This window comes from Myxine glutinosa, unplaced genomic scaffold (genome assembly GCF_964187855.1).
Source record: "Myxine glutinosa unplaced genomic scaffold, kmMyxGlut1.1 SCAFFOLD_636, whole genome shotgun sequence".
NCBI classification, from domain to species: domain Eukaryota; kingdom Metazoa; phylum Chordata; class Myxini; order Myxiniformes; family Myxinidae; genus Myxine; species Myxine glutinosa.
This window is the reverse complement of record NW_027616731.1, coordinates 105,840-127,625: the sequence shown is the minus strand read 5'-3', so window position 1 is coordinate 127,625 and position 21,786 is coordinate 105,840. Positions and strand designations below refer to the sequence as shown.

At 46.3% G+C, this 21,786-nt stretch overlaps 1 protein-coding gene across 1 annotated transcript in view; it reads left to right on the top strand.

Moving 5' to 3' along the window:
• Positions 1-21,786, top strand: part of LOC144889062 (scavenger receptor cysteine-rich domain-containing protein DMBT1-like) — a 129,990-nt gene that overhangs the window by 10,361 nt on the left and 97,843 nt on the right. Inside the window, exon 3 of the mRNA XM_078768875.1 lies at positions 7,368-7,409. Within this exon, the coding sequence (XP_078625001.1) occupies positions 7,368-7,409 (42 nt within the window). The remainder of the gene's footprint in view (positions 1-7,367; positions 7,410-21,786) is intronic.

Sequence of the window (21,786 nt, the reverse complement as noted above, 5' to 3'; positions counted from 1 at the left end):
GGTTCGCCTCGCGTTGGCCGGGACCGGGCTAACGGAACCCCGAGCATTGGCGGCCGAGGCGGACAAGTACTTCGCCGCTTCGGACACGTGGGCGAGCGTTGGTGTGGCCGTCACGGCCTTCGACGCTGACGTTCCACAGCATCATCTTCTACAGCACGCTGAGGTTCAACAGCATGCTGATACGCACCTCGTGAACGCCACCACGCCCCGCCCACCACCGCGGCGAAAACCGCCACCGCGGGGAAACCCGTCGACTCCACCGGCCTGGCGGAGCCAGCCGCGCTCCTCCAGCTCCACCACCTGGTGCTGGTTCCACGCCAAGTTCGGCCACGAAGCTCGGCGGTGTCATCCGCCGTGCTCCTTCAACGGGTCGGGAAATGCCCGGGCCGGCGCTCAATTGTGGCGATGAGCGCCGGCCGTTCGAGCAGCCTGCTGTTCATATCGGACACCTTCTCCGGGCGCCGTTACCTGTGCGACACGGGAGCGCAGGTGAGTGTCATTCCCGCCGGCACGTCAGACAAGCACGCCGCGGGTGGGGGCCCCGCGCTGCTTGCCGCAAACGGGACGCCCATCCGTACGTACGGAAAACGCTGCCTCTCTCTGCGGTTTGGAGGGCAGGTTTTCCGATGGACGTTCGTCACTGCCGACGTGCCCATGGCACTGCTTGGCGCGGACTTCCTGTGCGCTAATGGGCTCCTGGTCGACGTCAAGCGCAGACGGCTTGTCCAGGCCGAGACGTTCAGCTCGCTCGCTTGTGCGTTGCCCAGCTCAACGAGCGGCTTGCCAAGCGGCTTGCCGAACGATTCGGTTCCGGCCACGTTGGTCTGTACGCTTCCGGCAGCGTACGCATTCACCCGCCTCCTCGCCGGCTTCCCGGCCCTCACGCGGCCCACCTTCTCGGCGGGGGCCGTCAAGCACGGGGTGGCCCATCACATCCCCACCGTCGGGCCACCGGTCTACGCCCGGGCACGCCGCCTCGAGCCGACGAAGCTGGCGGTGGCAAAAGCGGAGTTCGCTACCCTGGAGCGACTCGGCATCGTTCGGCACTCAGTGAGCGCTTGGGCGTCGCCACTGCACATCGTGCCGAAGCCCGGCGGGGGATGGCGACCGTGCGGGGACTATCACCGTCTCAATGACGCCACGACTCCCGACCGCTACCCCGTCCCCCACATTCAGGACTTTTCCGCCCGTTTGGCGGGCAGGTCCTTCTTCTCGAAGGTGGACCTCATACGCGGCTACCATCAGGTCCCCGTCAGGCCGGAGGACGTCCCGAAGACGGCGGTCATCACGCCATTCGGACTCTTCGAGTTCCTGCGCATGCCCTTCGGTCTGAAGAATGCGGCTCAGGCGTTCCAGCGACTGATGGACAGCGTCCCGCGTGACTTGGATTTTGTCTACGTCTACCTGGACGATATCCTCGTCGCCAGCGCGTCCCGCGAAGAGCACCTACGCCACCTCCGCACGCTCTTCGAACGCCTGGGCCAGCATGGCCTGATTGTGAACCCCGCAAAGTGCTGGTTCGGCGCCGCCACAATCGATTTTCTGGGGCACCGTGTCACCAGGCACGGCGCCGTCCCCCTGCCGGCCAAGGTGGAGGCGGTGAAGGGGTTTCCGCGCCCCCGCACGATCAGAGGGCTGCAGGAGTTCCTGGGCATGGTGAACTTTTACCATCGGTTCCTGCCCCGTATCGCCCAGCTCCTGCGCCCCCTGCACGAAGCTCTCCGAGGTAAGCCGGGCAAAGGCGACGTTACCTGGACCGAGCAGATGGACACGGCGTTCACGGGCGCGAAGCTCGCCTTGGCTAACGCCACCATGCTCGCGCACCCGGCGCCCGATGCACCGATCGCCCTCACCACCGATGCCTCGGACTACGCGGTGGGCGCGGTGCACGAGCAATGGGTGCGTGGAGCTTGGCAACCGCTGGCGTTCTTTAGCCGGCAGCTTCGCCCGCCCGAACGCCGTTACAGTACCTTCGACCGCGAGTTGCTCGGACTTCACTTGGCGGTCAGGCACTTCCGCCATCTGCTCGAGGGCCGGGCGTTCACTGCCTTCGTCGACCACAAGCCGCTGATCTTCGCGATGGGCAAGGTCACCGAGCCGTGGTCGGCCCGGCAGCAGCGTCACCTCTCGGCCGTGTCCGAGTACACGACGGACATCCAGCACGTCGCGGGGAAGGACAACCCGGTGGCGGATTGCCTTTCCCGGGCCGTCGCCCACGCAGTCCACCTCGGCATCGACTATGCCCGGATGGCAGCGGACCAGGTCGCTGACCCCGACGTCCAGGCCTTGTGGACCACCGTCACGGGCCTCCGCATCACCGAGGTGCCGTTCGACGGCGCGGGCGCGGCCCTCTTGTGCGACGTCTCCCTCGGGCGTCCTCGCCCCATTGTGCCCGCGGGCTGGCAGCGCCAGGTGTTTGACGCCATCCACGGCCTGTCCCACCCGGGCGCGAGGGCCTCCCAAAGGCTGATCGCCGACAAGTTCGTCTGGCATGGCCTCCGGAAGGCCGTCCGCGGCTGGGCCAGGACGTGCCTCGCGTGCCGGCGCGCCAAGGTGCACCGGCACACCCAGGCCCCGTTGGCCCCGTTCACGGTGCCGGAACGCCGGTTTGACCACGTCCACGTGGACCTGGTGGGACTTCTGCCCCCCTCGCGGGGTTTCACCTATGTTCTCACCATGGTGGACCGCACCACCCGGTGGCCGGAGGCCGTGCCCTTGGCGTCGACAACGGCGGCCGATGTCGCGCAGGCTTTCATCGCCACTTGGGTCGCCCGGTTCGGCGCCCCCTCAGACATCTCATCCGACCGCGGCCCCCAGTTCACCTCGGAGCTCTGGGGGGCGGTTGCGCAGGGGCTCGGGGTCCGGCTGCACCGAACCACGGCCTACCACCCCCAGGCTAACGGCCTGTGTGAGCGATTTCACCGCTCATTGAAGGCCGCGCTCCGGGCCACCCTCCGCGACGGCGGCTGGGTCGACAGGCTCCCCTGGGTCCTGCTGGGCCTCCGGACGGCGCCCAAGGAGGACCTGCGCGCATCCGCGGCGGAGTTGGTCTTCGGGCAACCGCTGCGGGTGCCGGGCGAGTTCCTCCCCGACTCCACGGCACCATGGTCCGCGGCACAGCAGCGCTCCGCTCTGCAAGAGACCGCCCAGAGGTTCGCCCCGGTGCCAACGGCATGCCACGGGCACCCACCGACGCACGTCGCCCCGGAGCTTCGCACGGCGGAGTACGTCTTCGTCCGCCACGATGCCCATCGGACACCACTGCGGCCCCCGTACGACGGGCCTTTCCACGTGCTGGAGACCGGGGCGAAGCACTTCACCCTGGACATCGGCGGTACTCCTGACCGCGTTTCGGTAGACCGCCTCAAGCCGGCCCACCTCGATGTGGACCATCCACCGCCAGTGGCCCGACCCCCACGTCGGGGCCGCCCTCCTGCGGGCGGACCCCCGGCACCGCCCAGCCCCGCCGCCACGGCGCCCCCCGGTCCTGCACCCATCCCAGGGGCAGCCAGGGGCATCCCACCTGGTATCCCTGCACCCCGGACGCCGCCGATCGCCAGGGGGCGCTTCGGCCGGGTCATTCGTCTGCCCCGCAAACTGGCCCTCCAGGTGCGCGGGAATTCTGGGGGGGCGCGTGTGGCGGACACAAAAGCCCACTGGCGTGGTGACATCATTCCACGCACCAAGTGGGCGGTGGCCACGCACCAGGGGTAGGCGTGGCCTCATGATATACACCGGGCGCCCAGCCCGGAACAGTACAGTGTTACAGTGCAGTCTTACAATAAAGACGTTTATATGTTACCGCTTGTCCGCTTCCTCCTTGCTCACAAGCAGCGCGCATAACGCCGCGCTTTAATACAGTATATGTTATGTGCATGTATGTGTGTATGTATACACACACATATATTTATACATATACAATATAGTTATTTATTTATTGAACACAAATGTAGTCTCGTGAAGTTTAAAAAAATTCTAAAAATTTCCATTGTCCAGGCCAAATAGCGTCTCAAAAATGTAACCGTAAAATCTGCAACGATTACATTTAAGAAAATGCTTGAGGGTTTAATTAGGCCAAATAAGAAAACATTGCATTTAATTGTCCCTGCCCACTTCCCTTTTTGAAGCCGCTCCTTTTTCTTATTTTGTTTAACATCGAGAAAGAAATCCATGTCTTCGTGTTCCATTCGTTGCACCATTCGTTGGTGGAATCAATTCATTGAACTCTTGTGCAACTCTTGCACCATTCGTTGAGTCTTATGTCGATACTGAGTTTTTATAGCTTCTACCGAGCCGCAGCGCTGATAGCTGCTCTGTCGCTTTCCGTTCACAGTCCTCACATATCGCATGCGCGATATGCAAGCAAAACTGATCTATGTACATGTCTGTGCACGTACCTTCCATCACAGCTGCTGCAGTAAAATTCAGTGAACGCTTCCGATTACAATGATGCAAAATACGACTGGTTTAAAAAACTAACAAATTGCGTGCCAGATGTGGAGCCGCTTTCTTTTTATCATGGGCCCGAGACATTTAAATCAGACATTTCATGATTTTGCTTCATTTTTGAAGATGGTTTTCATCTGTTTGCAAATTCGGACAGGGACCAAAGTCCTGAAGTCAATGGTATGCGACAACAGTTCTTGATTGGCGACGCTTGCTTGCAATGTGATATTTTCTCCGATTTCGCTGGTGGGGAGTTGGACCAGGGAGAGGCCATGCAGCAGCAATACCAAACAGTGCTGGTGAGTTCACGTCCCACATATGCAAATATGTGAAACGTTTACTCTAGATCTATATGGAAAGATGGTATACCCAATCATTTATGCATGTGGTGTGTAGCTTTTTGTATTTTGCCATACATTTATATTTGTTCAGAACTGTAGATTGTATTTTTAATAGGCCTATTGAGTGTGTAGGTGACATGTTGATACATGACCCGTGTCATGATATTTCTTTGGGTGGGAGGGAGAGGGAGTTAAGAAAACGGACATGTCGGTACATGACTCATGTTATTTGGAGGGGGGGGGGTGAGGGGCGGAGTGGTTGGGGAAGGAAAAACAAGACCGAAAGACGAACAGCGGTTTGGCCGGGCTTGTTTGATACTTTAGTTGAAAACAGATGTAATGATGTAGCGTGACACAAAACTGCCGGAACTTTAATATATCGAATACGAGCCGAATGCACCCGGCGTTGCCCGGGTTCTTTTTGAATGAATTTACTACCATAATTCAGCTTTTATTCGCGGCCATAGAAGATTGACTACTTTAATTCAGCTCAGCTTTTAATTGTGAAATGGGCCCAGCCCGGCCGAGGCGGCCTCGCCCGGCCTCACCACCTAGCGTATAACCTTCCCGGGGCCCGTCCCGACCTTTTTGGTTATTTTTGAATGAATTTACTACAATAATTCAGCTTTTACTCGCGGCCTAAAAAGATTGACTGCTATAATTTAGCTCAGCTTTTAATTGCGAAATGGGCCCAGCCGGCCGAGGCGGCCTCGACCGGCCTCGCCAACTAGCCCAAAACCTTCCCGGGGCCCGTCCCAACATTTTTTGTTTCAGCGGTTTATTCCTATCTTTCACCATTCAGGAGATTAGCTTGCGCAGACAAACAAACAAAAACTTTCTTTTATATACAGTCACGTGAAAAATTAAGTACACCCCATGGAAAGTTTTGACTTTTTCAACATATTTCAACATACAGCTATTTGATCTTCATTTCAACAATATTGATAGATAAAGGTGATATAATATAACAAATATCATGAAACATTTACATTTTGTAGTCCATTGTATAATTTAAATAGACATAAATGCAAATTTTGCATGTGGAAAAAGTAAGTACACCCCTACATTTATCACTACTTCAAATACCTAAAATTAGAATCAGGTGCACCAGCTCAGGTGCAAATGATAAGAACATCGTTAGAGAGGATCTTGGAGGAACCTGTCTTATTTAAACCTCAGACATTTAGTTTGGTTTGCTATTTGTTGTTGAAGTGTGCGGCATTACCATGCCTAGATCAAAAGAGCTCTCTGAGGCCTTCAGAAAGAAGGTTATAGATGCCTACGAGTCTGGAAAGGGATTTAAAAAGATCTCCAAACAATTTGAAATCAATCATTCGACTGTCCCGAAGATCAACTCCAAGTGGAGAAGATTCCAAACAACTGCCAACTTTTTCAGGCCAGGCCGCCCCAGCAAGTTCAGCCCGAGAGCAGACCACAAGATGCTGAAAGAAGTCTCTAAGAACGCCAGAATGTCATCATGGGACCTACAGGTAACTCTTGCCACTGTTGCTGTCAAAGTGCATGAGTCTACCATTAGAAAGAGGCTGCACAAATTTGATCTACATGGGAGGTGTGCCAGGAGGAAACCTTTGCTGTCCAGAAAGAACATCAGGGCAAGACTAAAGTTTGCCAATGAACACCTAGGCAAAGACCAGCACTTCTGGAACAATGTGCTCTGGACAGATGAGTCAACAGTAGAGCTATTTGGCCACAGTACCAGAAGACATGTTTGGCGAAAACCAAAGACAGCATTTGACCACAAGAACCTGATACCAACTGTAAAGCATGGTGGTGGAAATATTATGGTTTGGGGCAGCTTTGCTGCATCAGGACCTGGGCAGCTCACCATCATATAATCCCCTATGAATTCTTCATTATACCACAGGGTGCTTGAGGATAATGTGATGCCATCTGTCAGAGAAGTGAAAGCTCAACCGAAGGTGGACCTTGCAACATGACAATGACCCTAAACATACCAATAAATCCACCAAGGAATTGCTGAAAAGAAAGAAATGGTGGGTTCTGGAATGGCCAAGTCAAAGCCCGGATCTAAATCCCATCGAGATGTTGTGGGGGGATTTGAAACGAGCTGTGCATGCAAGAAACCCCTCAAACATCGCGCAGCTGAAAGAATTCTGCATGGAGGAGTGGGCGCCAAAAAATTCTCCCAGACGATGTCAGAGAGTGGTAGACAGTTATAAGAAATGCCTACTTGAGGTTGTTTCTGCCAAAGGGGGCAATACCACCTATTAGAGCCAAGGGTCTACTTACTTTTTCTTATCTTTCCATATTCGTAAAAATGCATATTTCAAAATAATAAACAAAATATCTGCAAACTGCTTTGTCGAAAAAAATAACTTTTTCATTTCCACAAAGAACTCGATGTAATGAAGAAAAATGCAATGAAAATTTGATGTAAGTTGTACAATTTGCTCCACAAGTAACTGCATATCACACGAGTTTGAGAAATGCTTGGTGTGTGTAGAATCATTGGAATAAGTATGTCCGGAACAATCCGTAAAAAAATGTGGAACAAACCATTTCTAATTGTAATGTTGTTTCTTTGTCGGAAAAAAACAGATACAACATTGCACAGAACAACAACAAGAACAACCCATGCAGGTAATCTTTTTGCTTTGGAACAAACCTTTGTGTGAATATTAAACTTCTTTCATGAAATAACTTTTCACATGAATCACTAAAATTGTCATAACAGGTTTTAAATCAGATTATATTTTGTAAAATGTTCTTTTGAGTAAATTCATTAATGAATTGCTATATTTGATCACCTATTGTATTCATTAAAATGTTAAACGGAACAACACGCCTTTCTTCATCTTCTTCATCTTTTCATGTGGAACATGAATATTTGAGAGCAGCATTTGGTGAGAAAATTGACGTGCGAGTTGTATCATCGTTGAGATATTGTGAGAGGACATACAGTGCCTTCAGAAAGTATTCACACCCCTTGACTTTTTCACATTTTGTTGTGTTACAGCCTGAATTTTCAATGGTTTAAATCGAGTTTTTTCTCCCCCACTGATCCACACAAAATACCCCATAATGTCAAAGTGGATTTTTTTTTTGGAGATTTTAAAAATCAATAATTAAAAATGAAAAGCTGAAATATTTTGAGTCTATGAAAATTCAAGCTCTTTGATAAGACTTTCCAAATTGAGCTCAGGTGCAACCAATTTCCTTTGGTCATCCTTGACAGCTCTTTACGACTTTATTGGAGTCCACCTGTGGCCAATTCAATTGATTGGACATAATTTAGAAAGAAACACACCTTTCTGTATTTGGTCCCACAGTTGACAGTGCATGTCAGAGCCGAAACTCGACCATGTAGTCCAAGGAACTCTCCATAGAACGAGAAAGAATTGTGAGGCGACATTGATCTGGGGAAGAGTATAAAACAATTCCAAGAGAGTTGAAATTTCCCAAGAGCACAGTGAGCTCCATCATTACGAAATGGAAAAATATGGACTACCCAGACTTCCTTTAACTGGCAATCTGACCAAACTGAGCAACCGGACAAGAAGGGCCTTGGTCAGGTAGGTGACCAAGAAACCAATTACCACCCTGACAGAACTCCAGAGTTCCTTGGCTGAGATGGGAGAAGCTGCCGGAAGGACAACAGTCTCTGCAGCACTTCACAAATCTAATCTTTCAGGGAGAGTGCCCAGACGAAGCCATTCCTGAGAAAAAGGCACATGACGGCATGCCTGGAGTTTGCAAAAAGGCACGTGAAAGAGTCTGAGAACATGAGGCAAGAGATTTTGTCGTCTGATGAGAAGAAAATTGAACTCTTTGGCCTGAATGCAAAGCGCAATGTCTGGTGGAAACCGAGCACAGCTCATCACCCAATTAACACCATCCCTACTATGAAGCATGCTGGTGGCAGCATCATGCTATGGGATGCTTTTCAGTGGCAGGGAATAGGAGACACTTAAGGATAGAGGGAACAATGAATGGAGCCAAATACCGGTGAATCCTTCAGGGTCACCTGTAGTCCTTGAGCCAGACCAAAAGTAATGCTCCGGCGGGGGGAGTAATTCTCATTATGATTTTCCATTAGACCAATGTCTCAAGTGTCAGAAAAGGTGTGATGGACATCTGAGAACGGTAGCTTAGTGCCCGGATGGACGCCATCTTTGAAACCACCCAGCTCGAAAATGCCCATTTGGTGGGGTACATTGTTGCACGTGTATCTGGACTTCTATACTAGCTATCGATGTGCGGTTGACGACTAAATATACGTCCGATGTGTACCGTCTAAATAAAAAATAATATGAAGCATTTTGTTTTAGATTAATTATTATAAAAATCAATTATCGAAAAAAAATCATATATTTTTCAATATTTTATTATTAGACTTGTACTTTTTTTAGTGAAACAACACTGGTATGATTTTCCAAATTATGCATTGTGCTACACCGTTTATCTGTCTATAAAAATAACTCAAAAACTAAAATATATCATCCACCACGAGTTTACAACAAATAAATGTAAAGAGGCATAAAATGACTTAGGCCGCCGCTGGCATTATCTATTCTGACGATAACGCAAGTTAGGAATGTCGTACGGAGAGGATTTTAACACCATACGATATCTAATAAGCAGGCGGAAATTGTTACATAGGAAATCTGCACTTTGGTGGCCATCTTGGATTTCAAAATGGCCGCCAATTATATTAATTATTCATTACTAGAGTTTGGAAAGACGTATGGAGCTGATTTTAACACCATACGATGTATATTCCTAATAAGCAAGCGGAGGTATCATTGAACATGTCATGTTTTAGTCAAATAACACCGGTATGATCTTCCAAATTATACATTTTGCTAAACCGTTTATCTGTCTATAAAGATTTTCAGGCAATTTGGCCTGCATTATAATAGAGAACAACATATGCTATACAATATACAGTGCACACAAAGTTAATCATCAGAGTCGCCATCAGAGTCATTGGCATCCTGAGCCACGATAGCATCATCCTGCACCATGTTGGAGCATCCCTGCAGCTGACACACAACAGTGCACTTCAACCCATTCAGTATGCAGGAGCAATCTGACGGTCGACACGTCCTTCTGCATGTGCATGAGATGAGATTCAAGACGACATCTGGAGCTGGTAGACCCGCCATCCATTGGATTGTGAGCGAACCGCCATCATCGAGTTCCCAACCATGTCCTGCTGATGGTGTTGGGACGTCTGGTAGGTTTTCAAGGCTGCGTCGCCAGATAGCCGCCTGATAGTTGGCCCTAAGCGTATGCTGCATCAAGGAGTCTTCACTAGGCGGCAATTGTCCAGATTCGATCTGGCCCTTCTTTGCACAGAACATGTGATAACGGAGCGAATTAACACCGACGATCTTCGTGTTCTTGGCGTACAGCTGACACGTGAAGGCCTGAATGCTATTGAAGACGTCTGTTGGTACATTCCACGAAGATCCCAGATCTGTGAATGCTTGAAGATACAGCTCATTCGCTTGCACAAGCTTCAAAGCCTTTATCTTTCCTTGGCTAGCCAGAGCACTCACAGTGTCACACCCGCTCCATGCATGAAGCCCTGGCAATGCACTGCAAACTCCAGACCCCAATACCGCAGCCAACTTTCCAACGTCGATCATTCTGACTCGAACCTTTGTTCCTCGTCTGATGAAGAGCTGACTATCGATGGTTCTGCTGAGATGAAGACTGATGATCAGAACGTCGGTGTCATCTGCCACTAAGATGATCGTCTTGTAGTGGGTAGCGGCGTGCTTTGCGTGGAGAAACATACGCGTGTCTGCTTCCTCGTGGCTACATTCGAGTGCTTGCACCAACTTCCACCTATCGCGGGTCAGTACCAGACATTTTTCACCACAGGTGACATACAGTGTTCTGTTGCCTAGCTTTTCGCGATTTGTTTCATGTTTCCACGACTCCGCCAGAAACACAACCAGTTTCTCCTTTGTCTGGCTGCAAGCAAGGAGACGCCGCCAGTTCATGATTTTGTGTGCGGGTCTGATCTCGCTGAAACTGATGCCTTCATTTGAACCGCGGTTCACACGCTCAGCTGCTTTGATGGATTCTTCTGTGTATGTGTCAAAGACAACATCGATGCGCTCACTGCCTTGACCAGCGTGAAGCGCTGCAGCAAGGATGCGGTCAGATAGTTCTTCGAACGTGTCGTTCTCGCCATGCATCTTTTGTATGAGAGCCATCGCATCAATTATTGTTGCACTTCGCTTGTCAACGTTCTCGGCTGGTTCCACAAGACCTTCCATGTGTTTCGCAAGCTTGTTCTAGCATAGTTCACCTTGCTCATTGCGAAACACCAAGGGATCACTCTTCTGACACAAGCCAAGTGAAGCATCCAGTCGCCTTCTCTATCCGCACGAATCAACCCCAGCAGGGTCTCTACCATATCAATATACATCATCCAGAAGCGAGCCAGGTCTCCATGTTTGGTTCGCAGAAAATGTAGGTATTTCGCGAACATGTCAAAGCTCTGTACACATGAATCATCATCGAGAGCAGCAGCGAGAGTCTCGTGGCAAACATCCTCCTTGATGCTGCGAATTTTGAGGTCAGTGCTTCGAATCTGGGGTTCCTTGTCAGGATGATTGCTTTCTATCCACACCTGGAAGCCCTTACAAATGATGCGCATTAGTGCCTCGTACATCAACTTGTGGAGTCGCACAGCACGGTTGTATTGCTTGCCTTCCAGAACCCTGTTGATGGAACCTTCAGCGATTACTCCTGACTCAACAGCTACATCCCGAAGGCCTGCATCTCCAAACATTTTCCCAATGCTCGACATGAAGTTACAGATGGTATGGAAGTTCCCCATCATGAGCACGATTCTTCCATATCGATCGACATCTTTCCATGCTATTTCGGTCGCCTTAGCAAATAGTGCCTGGTCTAGCACCACCGGTATACGCTCAAGCTGAAGTGATGACATGATGTTCAGAGCTTCTCTGAGGATTTCTTGCACTGTTGCCATATCTGTGGCAGGCGCGTTTATAGTCGGCAGGTAGCCAACTACATCTTCCGTCACCTGAACACGATCTCTAGTCATGATGTTGAAACCAGTCCACGAACTGATTGTCTGGTCGCATGGTTCCAGCATGCGAGTCATAATCCATACGTGATTTCGGCGCTGCGCAAGGGATGCAAGAGTGTCAGTTGCGCCTGCAAGAGTGTCAGAAAGATCTGCAGGCTTGATTGCAGGTGGGCCCTCTCGTTTCCCACCGCTGTATATTGGAACTAAATCGCTGGATGACGGGATAGATCGCTTCTTATCTGCTTTGGATACTGCCGATGGAGGTTGGGGCGGCAAACACGACTGCGACTTCGGTTGGACGATGATACCGTTGACGCGATGCGATGTTCCGCCACCACTCAGCGATTCCTCTAGCCTGTCGATGTTATCGAATGCTAATACAGTCGGGACCGAAGGGTGCACATGTGACGGAAGTGGTACTGTATCTTTCTCCACACTTGCTAATTTGTCTATGCATAGCGCTGTCTCGATTTCTTCCAGAACTGTGTACGAACATCCGTGCCCGAGTCGATTCAATATTCTGATGACCTCTGTATTACCGGTGAGCGTTTTCATGACCCACGGAAGTAGGACATGCTTCGATGTTCTGATGGTACCCCGGTGTACAGCATTGATGATATCTTGAGCCATCGACCATACCAGTGTGTCGGCACGCGCAGAGCTACCCCCACTCCCGCAAATCAAAGTATGCAGAAATACACGAAGAGAATCTGGTATCTTCACGTAATCTGAAGTGAGTTCTGCTGGCTGAGGCGGCCAACGTTCATTGTAATGAGCATCTTTGATCTGGTGTCGCAGTGAAGTAGCTGCACGCACAATGTTACTTTCACCGTCCGTTCGTTCAAATGCTTTCACTTCTGCTTTCAGGTTTACGCACTCTGCAGCAATCTCTCGCTTTGTCAGATTATCGGGCATCAAGTATACACGGTGTTTCACATTGAAGAAGATGAGCGATTCTCCAAACTCTCTTTGTAATGTGCGCTGCAGATTCTTCTTGATGGAGTCACGAACATCAACTGAAAATGTATCTGAAGACAGGATATCTGTTGCAACATCAACTATTGGAACAATCCTCGGGTTCAAGAACAAGTCAGTGCGAATGAAATTGAATATACATCGTATCATTTCTTTTTTCTCGATATTATCTTCAATGTCAGTTTCTACTTGAGGTTTTTGGGGCCGTGTGTAGTTTCTATAGCAGGAGAAGTGGTAGTGAGCCTCAGCTGCAACCATATCTCGTGTAGTCAATGCCAAAACTCTCTCATCATTGCGAGCTGTCGCAGCATCTCTTATTGTCTTATCTGCTCGAAGTTCAACAGCCAAGACAACTGTTTCACGGGTACGACTGCCTTTTATGAATTTTGAAGCACGCTGGCAAAAAATGCATTTATCATCGTAGACCGTTGAAGTTGATCCTGTCTCTTCCCGTGATGATCGCCGTCGCACCGCATCGCCAGTATCAACTGAAGAACTTCTAGCTGCATTGGTCAAAGTAGCTAGGTGGTTTTTGTGAGTGAAGTCTGATCTACAAGCCCTATGGTATAATATTGGAATATTAGGAAGTTCAACTGCGCCTTCTTGGACTAGCTTTAGAATTGGATAAAAGTTTCTAACTGCGGCTGCGTCACACAATGTCTTCCAAGAACTGTTGCCCGCTGCCTTGCTTAGTTCAGAGAGTGGCGACTTCTTGCTGCACAGGTTGCACGTTCCGGACTCAGGTTCAATCTTCGCCCGTTTCGCCTCGACACCGGCCATCTCAGCTGAAAGAACAAAAAGACTGACGTTAGATTACTCCGATATCCGAAAAGCTCGCCAGCTTACATAGACATACTCATCCAAGTCAGTGAACATGTTAGATGGCGCCACAATACAACTCTATAATAGAGTTGTATGTGGCACCATCTAACATGTTCACTTTTAGTTCTTAAGCCACCCACCCCCCCCCCCCCCCCCCTCAGAAATTAATCAGGTCACCGCAACAAATCTCAGACTGAGATATAGAATATAGAATATAGATATAGAATAGACAGACGTCACTTTCGGCACTGGGTTCTGTGGGTTGATTATCGGCGGGAAATTCCAACTGACATCGTTTCGGTTTGTGGAAAGTGCATGCCTTTTCATATATTTTTTGTGTAAACTCGTGGTGGATGATATGTTTTAGTTTTTGAGTTATTTTTATAGACAGATAAACGTGTAGCACAATGCATAATTTGGAAAATCATACCAGTGTTGTTTCACTAAAAAAAGTACAAGTCTAATAATAAAATATTGAAAAATATATGATTTTTTTTCGATAATTGATTTTTATAATAATTAATCTAAAACAAAATGCTTCATATTATTTTTTATTTAGACGGTACACATCGGACGTATATTTAGTCGTCAACCGCACATCGATAGCTAGTATAGAAGTCCAGATACACGTGCAACAATGTACCCCACCAAATGGGCATTTTCGAGCTGGGTGGTTTCAAAGATGGCGTCCATCCGGGCACTAAGCTACCGTTCTCAGATGTCCATCACACCTTTTCTGACACTTGAGACATTGGTCTAATGGAAAATCATAATGAGAATTACTCCCCCCGCCGGAGCATTCACTTCAAAATATGGCCGGTTGGCTCAAGGACTACTGCTTCAGAATGGAAAATACCTAAGATTTACCTTCCTCAAGGATAATGACCCAAAGCATACAGCCAAAGCAACACTGGAATGATCTTAGAACAAGAATGAGAAAGTCCTTGAGTGACCCAACCAAAGCCCAGACATCATTCCCATTGATAATCTGTGGAAATAATTGCAGATTGCTGTTCACCGATGCTCCCCATCCAAGTTGATAGAGCTTGAGCAAATCTGCAAGGATGAATGGGATAAACTCCCCAAATTCAAACGTGCAAAGCTGATAGACAAACACAAGAAGACCCAAAGCTCTAATCGCTGCCAAAGGTGCTTTACTCCGAAGTATTGACCCAGGGGGTTGATAACTTATGTAAATTTGATATTTCTCAATTTCATTTTAAATTATGATGTAAAAAATAAAAATAAAATATTCCACTTTGACATTATGGGGTATTATGTCCAGATCAGTGACAAAAAAAATCTCACTATAATGCATTTTATATTCAGGCTGTAACACAACAAAATGTGAAAAATAGTCGAGGGGTGTGAATACTTTATGAAGGCGCTGTATAAAGGAGTTCAATTTACAAACGGCTGTCTTTTCTGTTTTTTCTGTTCTGTAAATGGTAAACGTTTATGGTTGCCCTTCATTACCGATGACGTCCTTTAAAGTGGACATTCAGAAAACCTATAAATGTGAATGTGTTTATTGTTTAGGAGCTGTTGAACCAAAGAGCAAGCAAACCGTGAGGTAGCAAGGAGTTTCACCAGGTGTCAATGAGTACTCCAGAAAACCAGAACCTTAGCTACCCACAGTTCATGGAGGAATTTGGAATTTGTTCAGCATTTTGACATTTTCTCACCTACTCAAAGGACTCCATGTGAACTTTAACGTCCACCAACTAAGTCTAACAGACTGGACATTAAAATTAAACTAAGATGAAAATTATATCTCAGATAATTATCTGTCTGCATTTATAACAATTCTGTAACTGTGGATCATGAGTTCGCCGGTGAAAAATCAAAACCATTGTTATAGAGAAAAATAACATCTGTAATGGTGAGACTTCAATCACTAACATTGGTGCACGACGTGCCATGTTGATAAAGAATGATTGTAACTAATCCTTCAACATCCTTCATATGTGTTATCTTATAACTTGTATAATTTCACTTTACCTGCTGGCGCTCTTTTCCTTGGTGAAGGGAACTATCTGAAATTTGATAAAGAGGTTTTACACAACAATTCTGCTCCTGGAGAATCTGGATGACATCAGGTGGAGCACATGAACTTGAAAAGTGATGAAAGGATCTTTTTTTTTTGAAAGGTGAGAATAACAACCAGTTTTGATGAGATGCCAGTTTAGAAAAGGACAAACAAGAGAAGAAAACACTTGAAAAAGGAGAAAGCATGGAAAAGACAATCCACTATGAAGAAAACAAAAACGCCTCTGGTAGCATGAACATATAATAAAGATTGACAGCGAAGAGGAAAAACGATGGCAGAGGCAAGAATTCTCTGAAAGAACGTAGCGAGTGGAAAGACGAGAGAGAATCTGTGAAGTGGATCCAAGGCTTCTCCTGATGACCGTGGACTGAACAGAGAGGTTGGGGTGATGAAACGGTCATACAGAAGAGTTTCCTTCATTACACCATGGCTTATTTTTCAGTGAAAGAGAAAACAAAGAGCCAGAGCAGCAGTAGATACAGCATCCAACTGCTGCAGGTACAAAATAGACAGGATACCAAATACCATGTGATGAGATATCAGGATTCCAACTTCATCAATTCCTTTGCCATTGTAGATTGTGGGTGCAGTTGGGAGAGCTGTCCAACCAATGGGGGTGAAGGCATTCGGCACAAACATACTCCATTCATCCTAACATGGTCCAAAAACGAGCACCCACTTCCTCAATTTCTTTGCAAATGACTGACAGTTGTGTGCTGATAATAAAGGTGGGCGCGATTCGGAAAATTTTAAGTCCGCTTACCGCTTATCCGCTCCGCCAGCCCGTGTAGTCCGATTCGCTTATCCGCATCAGCGGCCGAAAATCTTAGTCCGCTTACCGCTTATCCGCTTCGATTCGATTTTTTTAAAGCGCTTCGACGTTTTTAAAGCGATTTTTGACGTTTCTGAAGGGAATTTAATGCTTTTTAAGCCTAAATAGCCATTTCTAACTACTACAAAGACAAAGAAAGCTTTTAAGATCAAAAATATACATTTTTATTTTAATAAAATTTATTCAAAATGTATTGAAATAAAGTTTTCCACTCGACTCTACTCTACTCTACAGTTAATTTGAATATAATTTTAATATATGCAAGTTACATTAAAGAAAAATCAATTTGCCTGTCCTTTCTTTGACAAGAGAGTCTACTAGTCAACAGACTAGCAGTCTGTTGACTAGTCCTCGTCTTCCTCCTCCACCTCGTGGGCCTTCTTGAGGAATTGTCTGTGTCCATTGTCACGTTGATCTCAGCCGACTCGATTGAGTCCAGCGACATCCTGCTCTCGCTGCGCGCGAGCTGAGGGGTCAGGGCGCAGATCTCCTGACTGTCCTCCACGTCCCCCATCATGTTGACCGCCGGGTTGTGGATGTCGCTGTGCTGGGACTGCTGGTTTGCGTCGCTCGTGTGCCTGTCCCTGGCACTGCCGCTGGGCTGGAGAGTCAGAAATCTCTCCATCTTGACGTTATTGCCGCTCTAGCGTCCAATAAAATATTCAGTTTTCACTTATTATTCACTTAAATAAATATTCACAATTCTAGAGTAACGGCTCAGGCTAACAGCTGATTTGGCGAATCGCGATGTGCTTTAATTTTTCGGTAGTCCGCTTACACTTATCCGCTTCGGTTTCCGGGGGTTGTTCTGATTCGCTTATCCACTTCGAAAACGTTAGTCTGCTGCAGCGGATAAGCGGATAAGCGGACTTCCGAAGCGGACCACCCACCTTTGGCTGATAATGATGGGAATGGTTGGTGAAGCCCCCGTCAAAGTTTCAAGCAAAAGAGCAGTGATTAAATTCATTGCATATGTTCAAGCAAGTATCATCAAAAATATAAACATGTGTTCAATGGTGAATGACAAAATAAATCTCACAAATACACAATGGATCCAATCAACTGGTTGTAAATTCCGTTTTGCAAACGCGTTTCGATGCATTTGTAATCTTCGATAAACAATAACAAGGATCACATTCCTAGGTACTGAACACCTCCCAAGTGGAAACTTTCATAAATTTCAACATTTCAGCGAAACAGGAATCGATTTAGTTAGTCCATTGTTCATGTCTGATCTACCTTGAGCCTTCACGTTCTCAAAAGAACAGGAACATCTCCTTGATAAACAGAAGTACCAGTAATCGGGTTGTGCCCCGTTCCTCCTGTGAATCTGAGTTGTTGTTCAATCTTATATGCAGGACCCAGAAATGTAGTCAGACAAACCAAGTTTTTCCAAACAAGTTGTCGGAATGCTTCCAAAATTCATCACTTCAGGGGGGAACATAATTTGTTGAGCAGATCATACCTGGGAAATAGGTTCAGGTTGTATGCTTTGTTGAGATTAAATGTCGGACTTCTTCTTCATCATGTGAACATTCCAATGTGTTCCAAATCATCAAAGTGATGCTGCAATGGCACACCTGTCACTTTTCAGGGGATTTCACAGTAAAGGTAGAATGGAGAGTTATCTGAGGAAGTGGTTGAATTATTTTTTAGTTATGGACCACAAAAATAAGTAGATGTCGTATATTTCGTCAAAAATAAGTAGATGTCGTATATTTCGTCAAAAATAAGTAGATGTCGTATATTTCGTCAAAAATAAGTAGCGGTCATTGTATCAATAATTGAGAGGGAAGGTGCCATGGACAACACTTCAGATGAGACTCGTCATTCAGAATATTTAGGAAAAGGTTTTGCCATTTAAAATGTCTCTGATTGCGGACGTTGAAGATTTATGATGTTGACGGAATACGTTTATCTTGGTGAAGGATGTCCTCACCAAAGATTATCTTTAGTCGTATGCTCTTTGAATTAGACATCCATGAAAATAGCTCATCTGTCTTGTTAAGTGAAAGTTTCATCGCTTTAGATTCAAAATTGTAAACGGAGACAAAAGTCTGCATCTTATTCAATCGGTAAGTCATTGTTGGGAAAGAGGTTTTTCTTTGATTATCGTTATTGTTACAGTTTTCATAAATGATAAAAGAAAGTATCTCATGGAGGAGAAAGACTTCCATTTTTGTCTATTCGCCTTTGCCTTCTTCAAAGTGACATTTTAATGTGATGGATCTTATTATTTATGGGATATTCTTATCTTTCTATCACAGTATGAATCATAACATGTTGCAAAAGATGAATCAAAATATCAGCAAAGTGCTATTTGGAAAAATACCTTGATCTCATTTTCCGTGGAGAACTCGATGTAGTGAAGACAAATGCAATCTAAATCTGATGTAAGTTGTACAAAGAGCTCCACATATAACCCTACGTATCAGACGAGTTTGACAAATGCTTGCTTTGTCTAAAATTTGACTAAGTATATATGAAAAATCCATTTTAAAAAATGTACAAGAAACCTTTTATAGGTCTAATTTTTTTTCTCTTTGCCGTATAAAACAGTTACAACATTGTACACTACAACAACATCACCAATGACAACAACTCCTGAAAGTAATATTTTTGCTTTGCATCAAACCATAGTGTGAGTTAAAAAAGATATTTCATGAACTAAGTTCCCTCTCTGGGCTCTGTCCCCCAAATATTCCTGCAGGTCGCACAAGATCTGCCTGCAACCCTCTTATGGTTAAACTGCCAAAATCAAGACTTTCTGCTCACCTTCACTCCTTCATTCCTCTTTTCTCCCACCTCTGGAACAAACTCCCTCACTCTCTTCAATCCCACTCCACCCTCCAGGTCTTTAAAACAGCTGTTCACCACCATCTCTTATCCTCCCCCATCCAAAACCTTGATCTTTTCTACCCCCGCTAATTTCGGTCCCCTTGTGTTTTATACCTCTCCCCCCCCCCCCCCCTCCCCTTCCCACGCCTCCTGCCCCCAAGCCCTCTCCCTCCCACACTTCTCCCTGCTCTCAAATGTTGTGGTTGTGTGCTTCCCCTTCTCTCCCCATCTTGTCTTCCGCTCCCTCTTTTTGTATATGTTGTTTGTCTGGTTGATTTGTTTGTGAAATAAATGTTAGCTCTTTCACGAGCCTCGATTCAGTATACAAAAAAAAAAAAAAAAAAAAAAAAAAAAAAAGTTAATAGGTGATTATAATAGTAATAATTGTAATTGTAATTGTAATAATAGGTCTTAAATCAGATTATACTTTGTGAAATGTTATTTAGAGTAAAATAATTGATGAATTGCTATATTTGGTTACCTTTTGTAATCCATGAACTGTTAAATGGAACAACCTGGCTTTTCTTCTTCGACCTGACCATTTTTTCTTGTGGAGCATGACTAATTTGAGAGCATTATTTGGGGAACAAATTGGCCTGTTAGTTGTATCATCGCCGAGATATAGTGAGAGGACATATACAGTGATACTGCAGTTTAAATACAGATTATTTCCGAGCCTCTAGCATACTATCACCTTCGCTTTGAAAAGGTGACATTGTAGATTATGGGTGCAGTTGGGAGAGCTGTCCATCCAATGGGGTGAAGGCATTCGGCGCATACATACTCCAATCGTCCAAACATAGTCCAAAAACGAGCACCCACTTCCTCAATTTCTTTGCAAATGACTCTGATATGTGAGTGCTGATAATGATGGGAATGTTTAGTGAAGCCCCCGTCATAGTTCCAAACGAAAAGACAGTGATAAAATTCAATACCTTTGTTCATGTAACTGTTCAATGTTCAATTGAACTTTTCCTCTTTCCAACTTGTTCAATCCAATGTTCAATCCTCTTTCCAACTTCAACATCCCACCACATGGTGGTGGGATGTTGAAGTTGGAAAGAGGATTGACGAGAAGAGGAAGAAGTTCAAAGAGTGGCAGAAGGCGAAGGGTACGGGAGCAGAAACAGCAGAGGATGAAAGTTATAAGGCAGCCAGGAAGGCTGCAAAGAAAGAGGTAGCAAAGGCGCAGGAGGCATGTAGGAAAATGTTCGGAGAACGCTTGGATTCAGAAGAGGGTCAGAAAGCAGTATTCAGGATTGCAAAGCACATAGCGAAAGAGAGGTGTGATGTGATGGGGGTGAGTTGCTTGAAGGATGAAGTGGGACAAATCGTTGTCGACCCAGATGGAATTAAAGGAAGATGGAAAAGATATATGGAAATGCTGTTGAATACAGAGAATGAATGGGATGGAAACATAGAGAGTAACCCAGTTTTAGGACCGGCAGAGAAGATAACTGAGAAGGAAGTTGAGGAAGCGATAAAAGCAATAAAAAATAAATAATATAATAATAATAATATATATATAATATTATATATATATATATATAATATAATAATAATATATATAATATATATATAATATAATAATAATAATATAAAATAATAATAATAAATAAAAGCAATAAAAAATAAAAAAGCAAAAAAAAAGCAATAAAAGCAAAAGCAATAAAAATATATACACATGTTCATGAATGAGAAGTGATAAAAGCAATGAAGAGTGGAAAAGCGGGAGGGCCGACGGGAGTTGTGGGAGATATGTTGAAGGCAGCAGGAAGTTGGGGTGTGAAGAGAATGACAGAGATCTGTAATCTGGTGGTGAAAGAAGGCCGCATTCCAGTGGGTTGGGAACTGAGTACCCTCGTCCCTCTATACAAGGGGAAAGGTGACCCTCTGGAGTGTGGCTCGTACCGAGCGATAAAGTTATTGGAGCATGGAATGAAGGTATTGGAAAGGGTGTTGGAGAGGAGGATAAGGAAGAAAGTGAAGATCGACGAAATGTAGTTTGGATTTATGCCAGGAAGAGGAACGACAGATGCGCTTTTCATTGTGAGGCAGTTGCAGGAGAAGTACATGGATAAGAGGAAGAAGTTGTTTTTTGGGTTTGTTGATCTGGAGAAAGCATTCGATAGGGTTCCACGCAAAGTATTGACATGGGCATTGAGGAAGTTAGGAGTGGAGGAATGGTTGATCAGAGTAGTGATGGCAATGTACAAAAGAGCGCGCACAGCTGTAAGGACGAAGGACGGGAACAGTGGTGAGTTTGAGGTGAAGGTGGGAGTGCATCAGGGGTCGGTACTAAGTCCACTACTATTTGTAGCTGTGATGGAGGTGCTGGCTCAGAACGTAAAGGAGGGTTTACCGTGGGAGTTGTTGTATGCAGATGATCTGGTGTTGATTGCAGAAAGTATGGATGGACTGAAGGAAA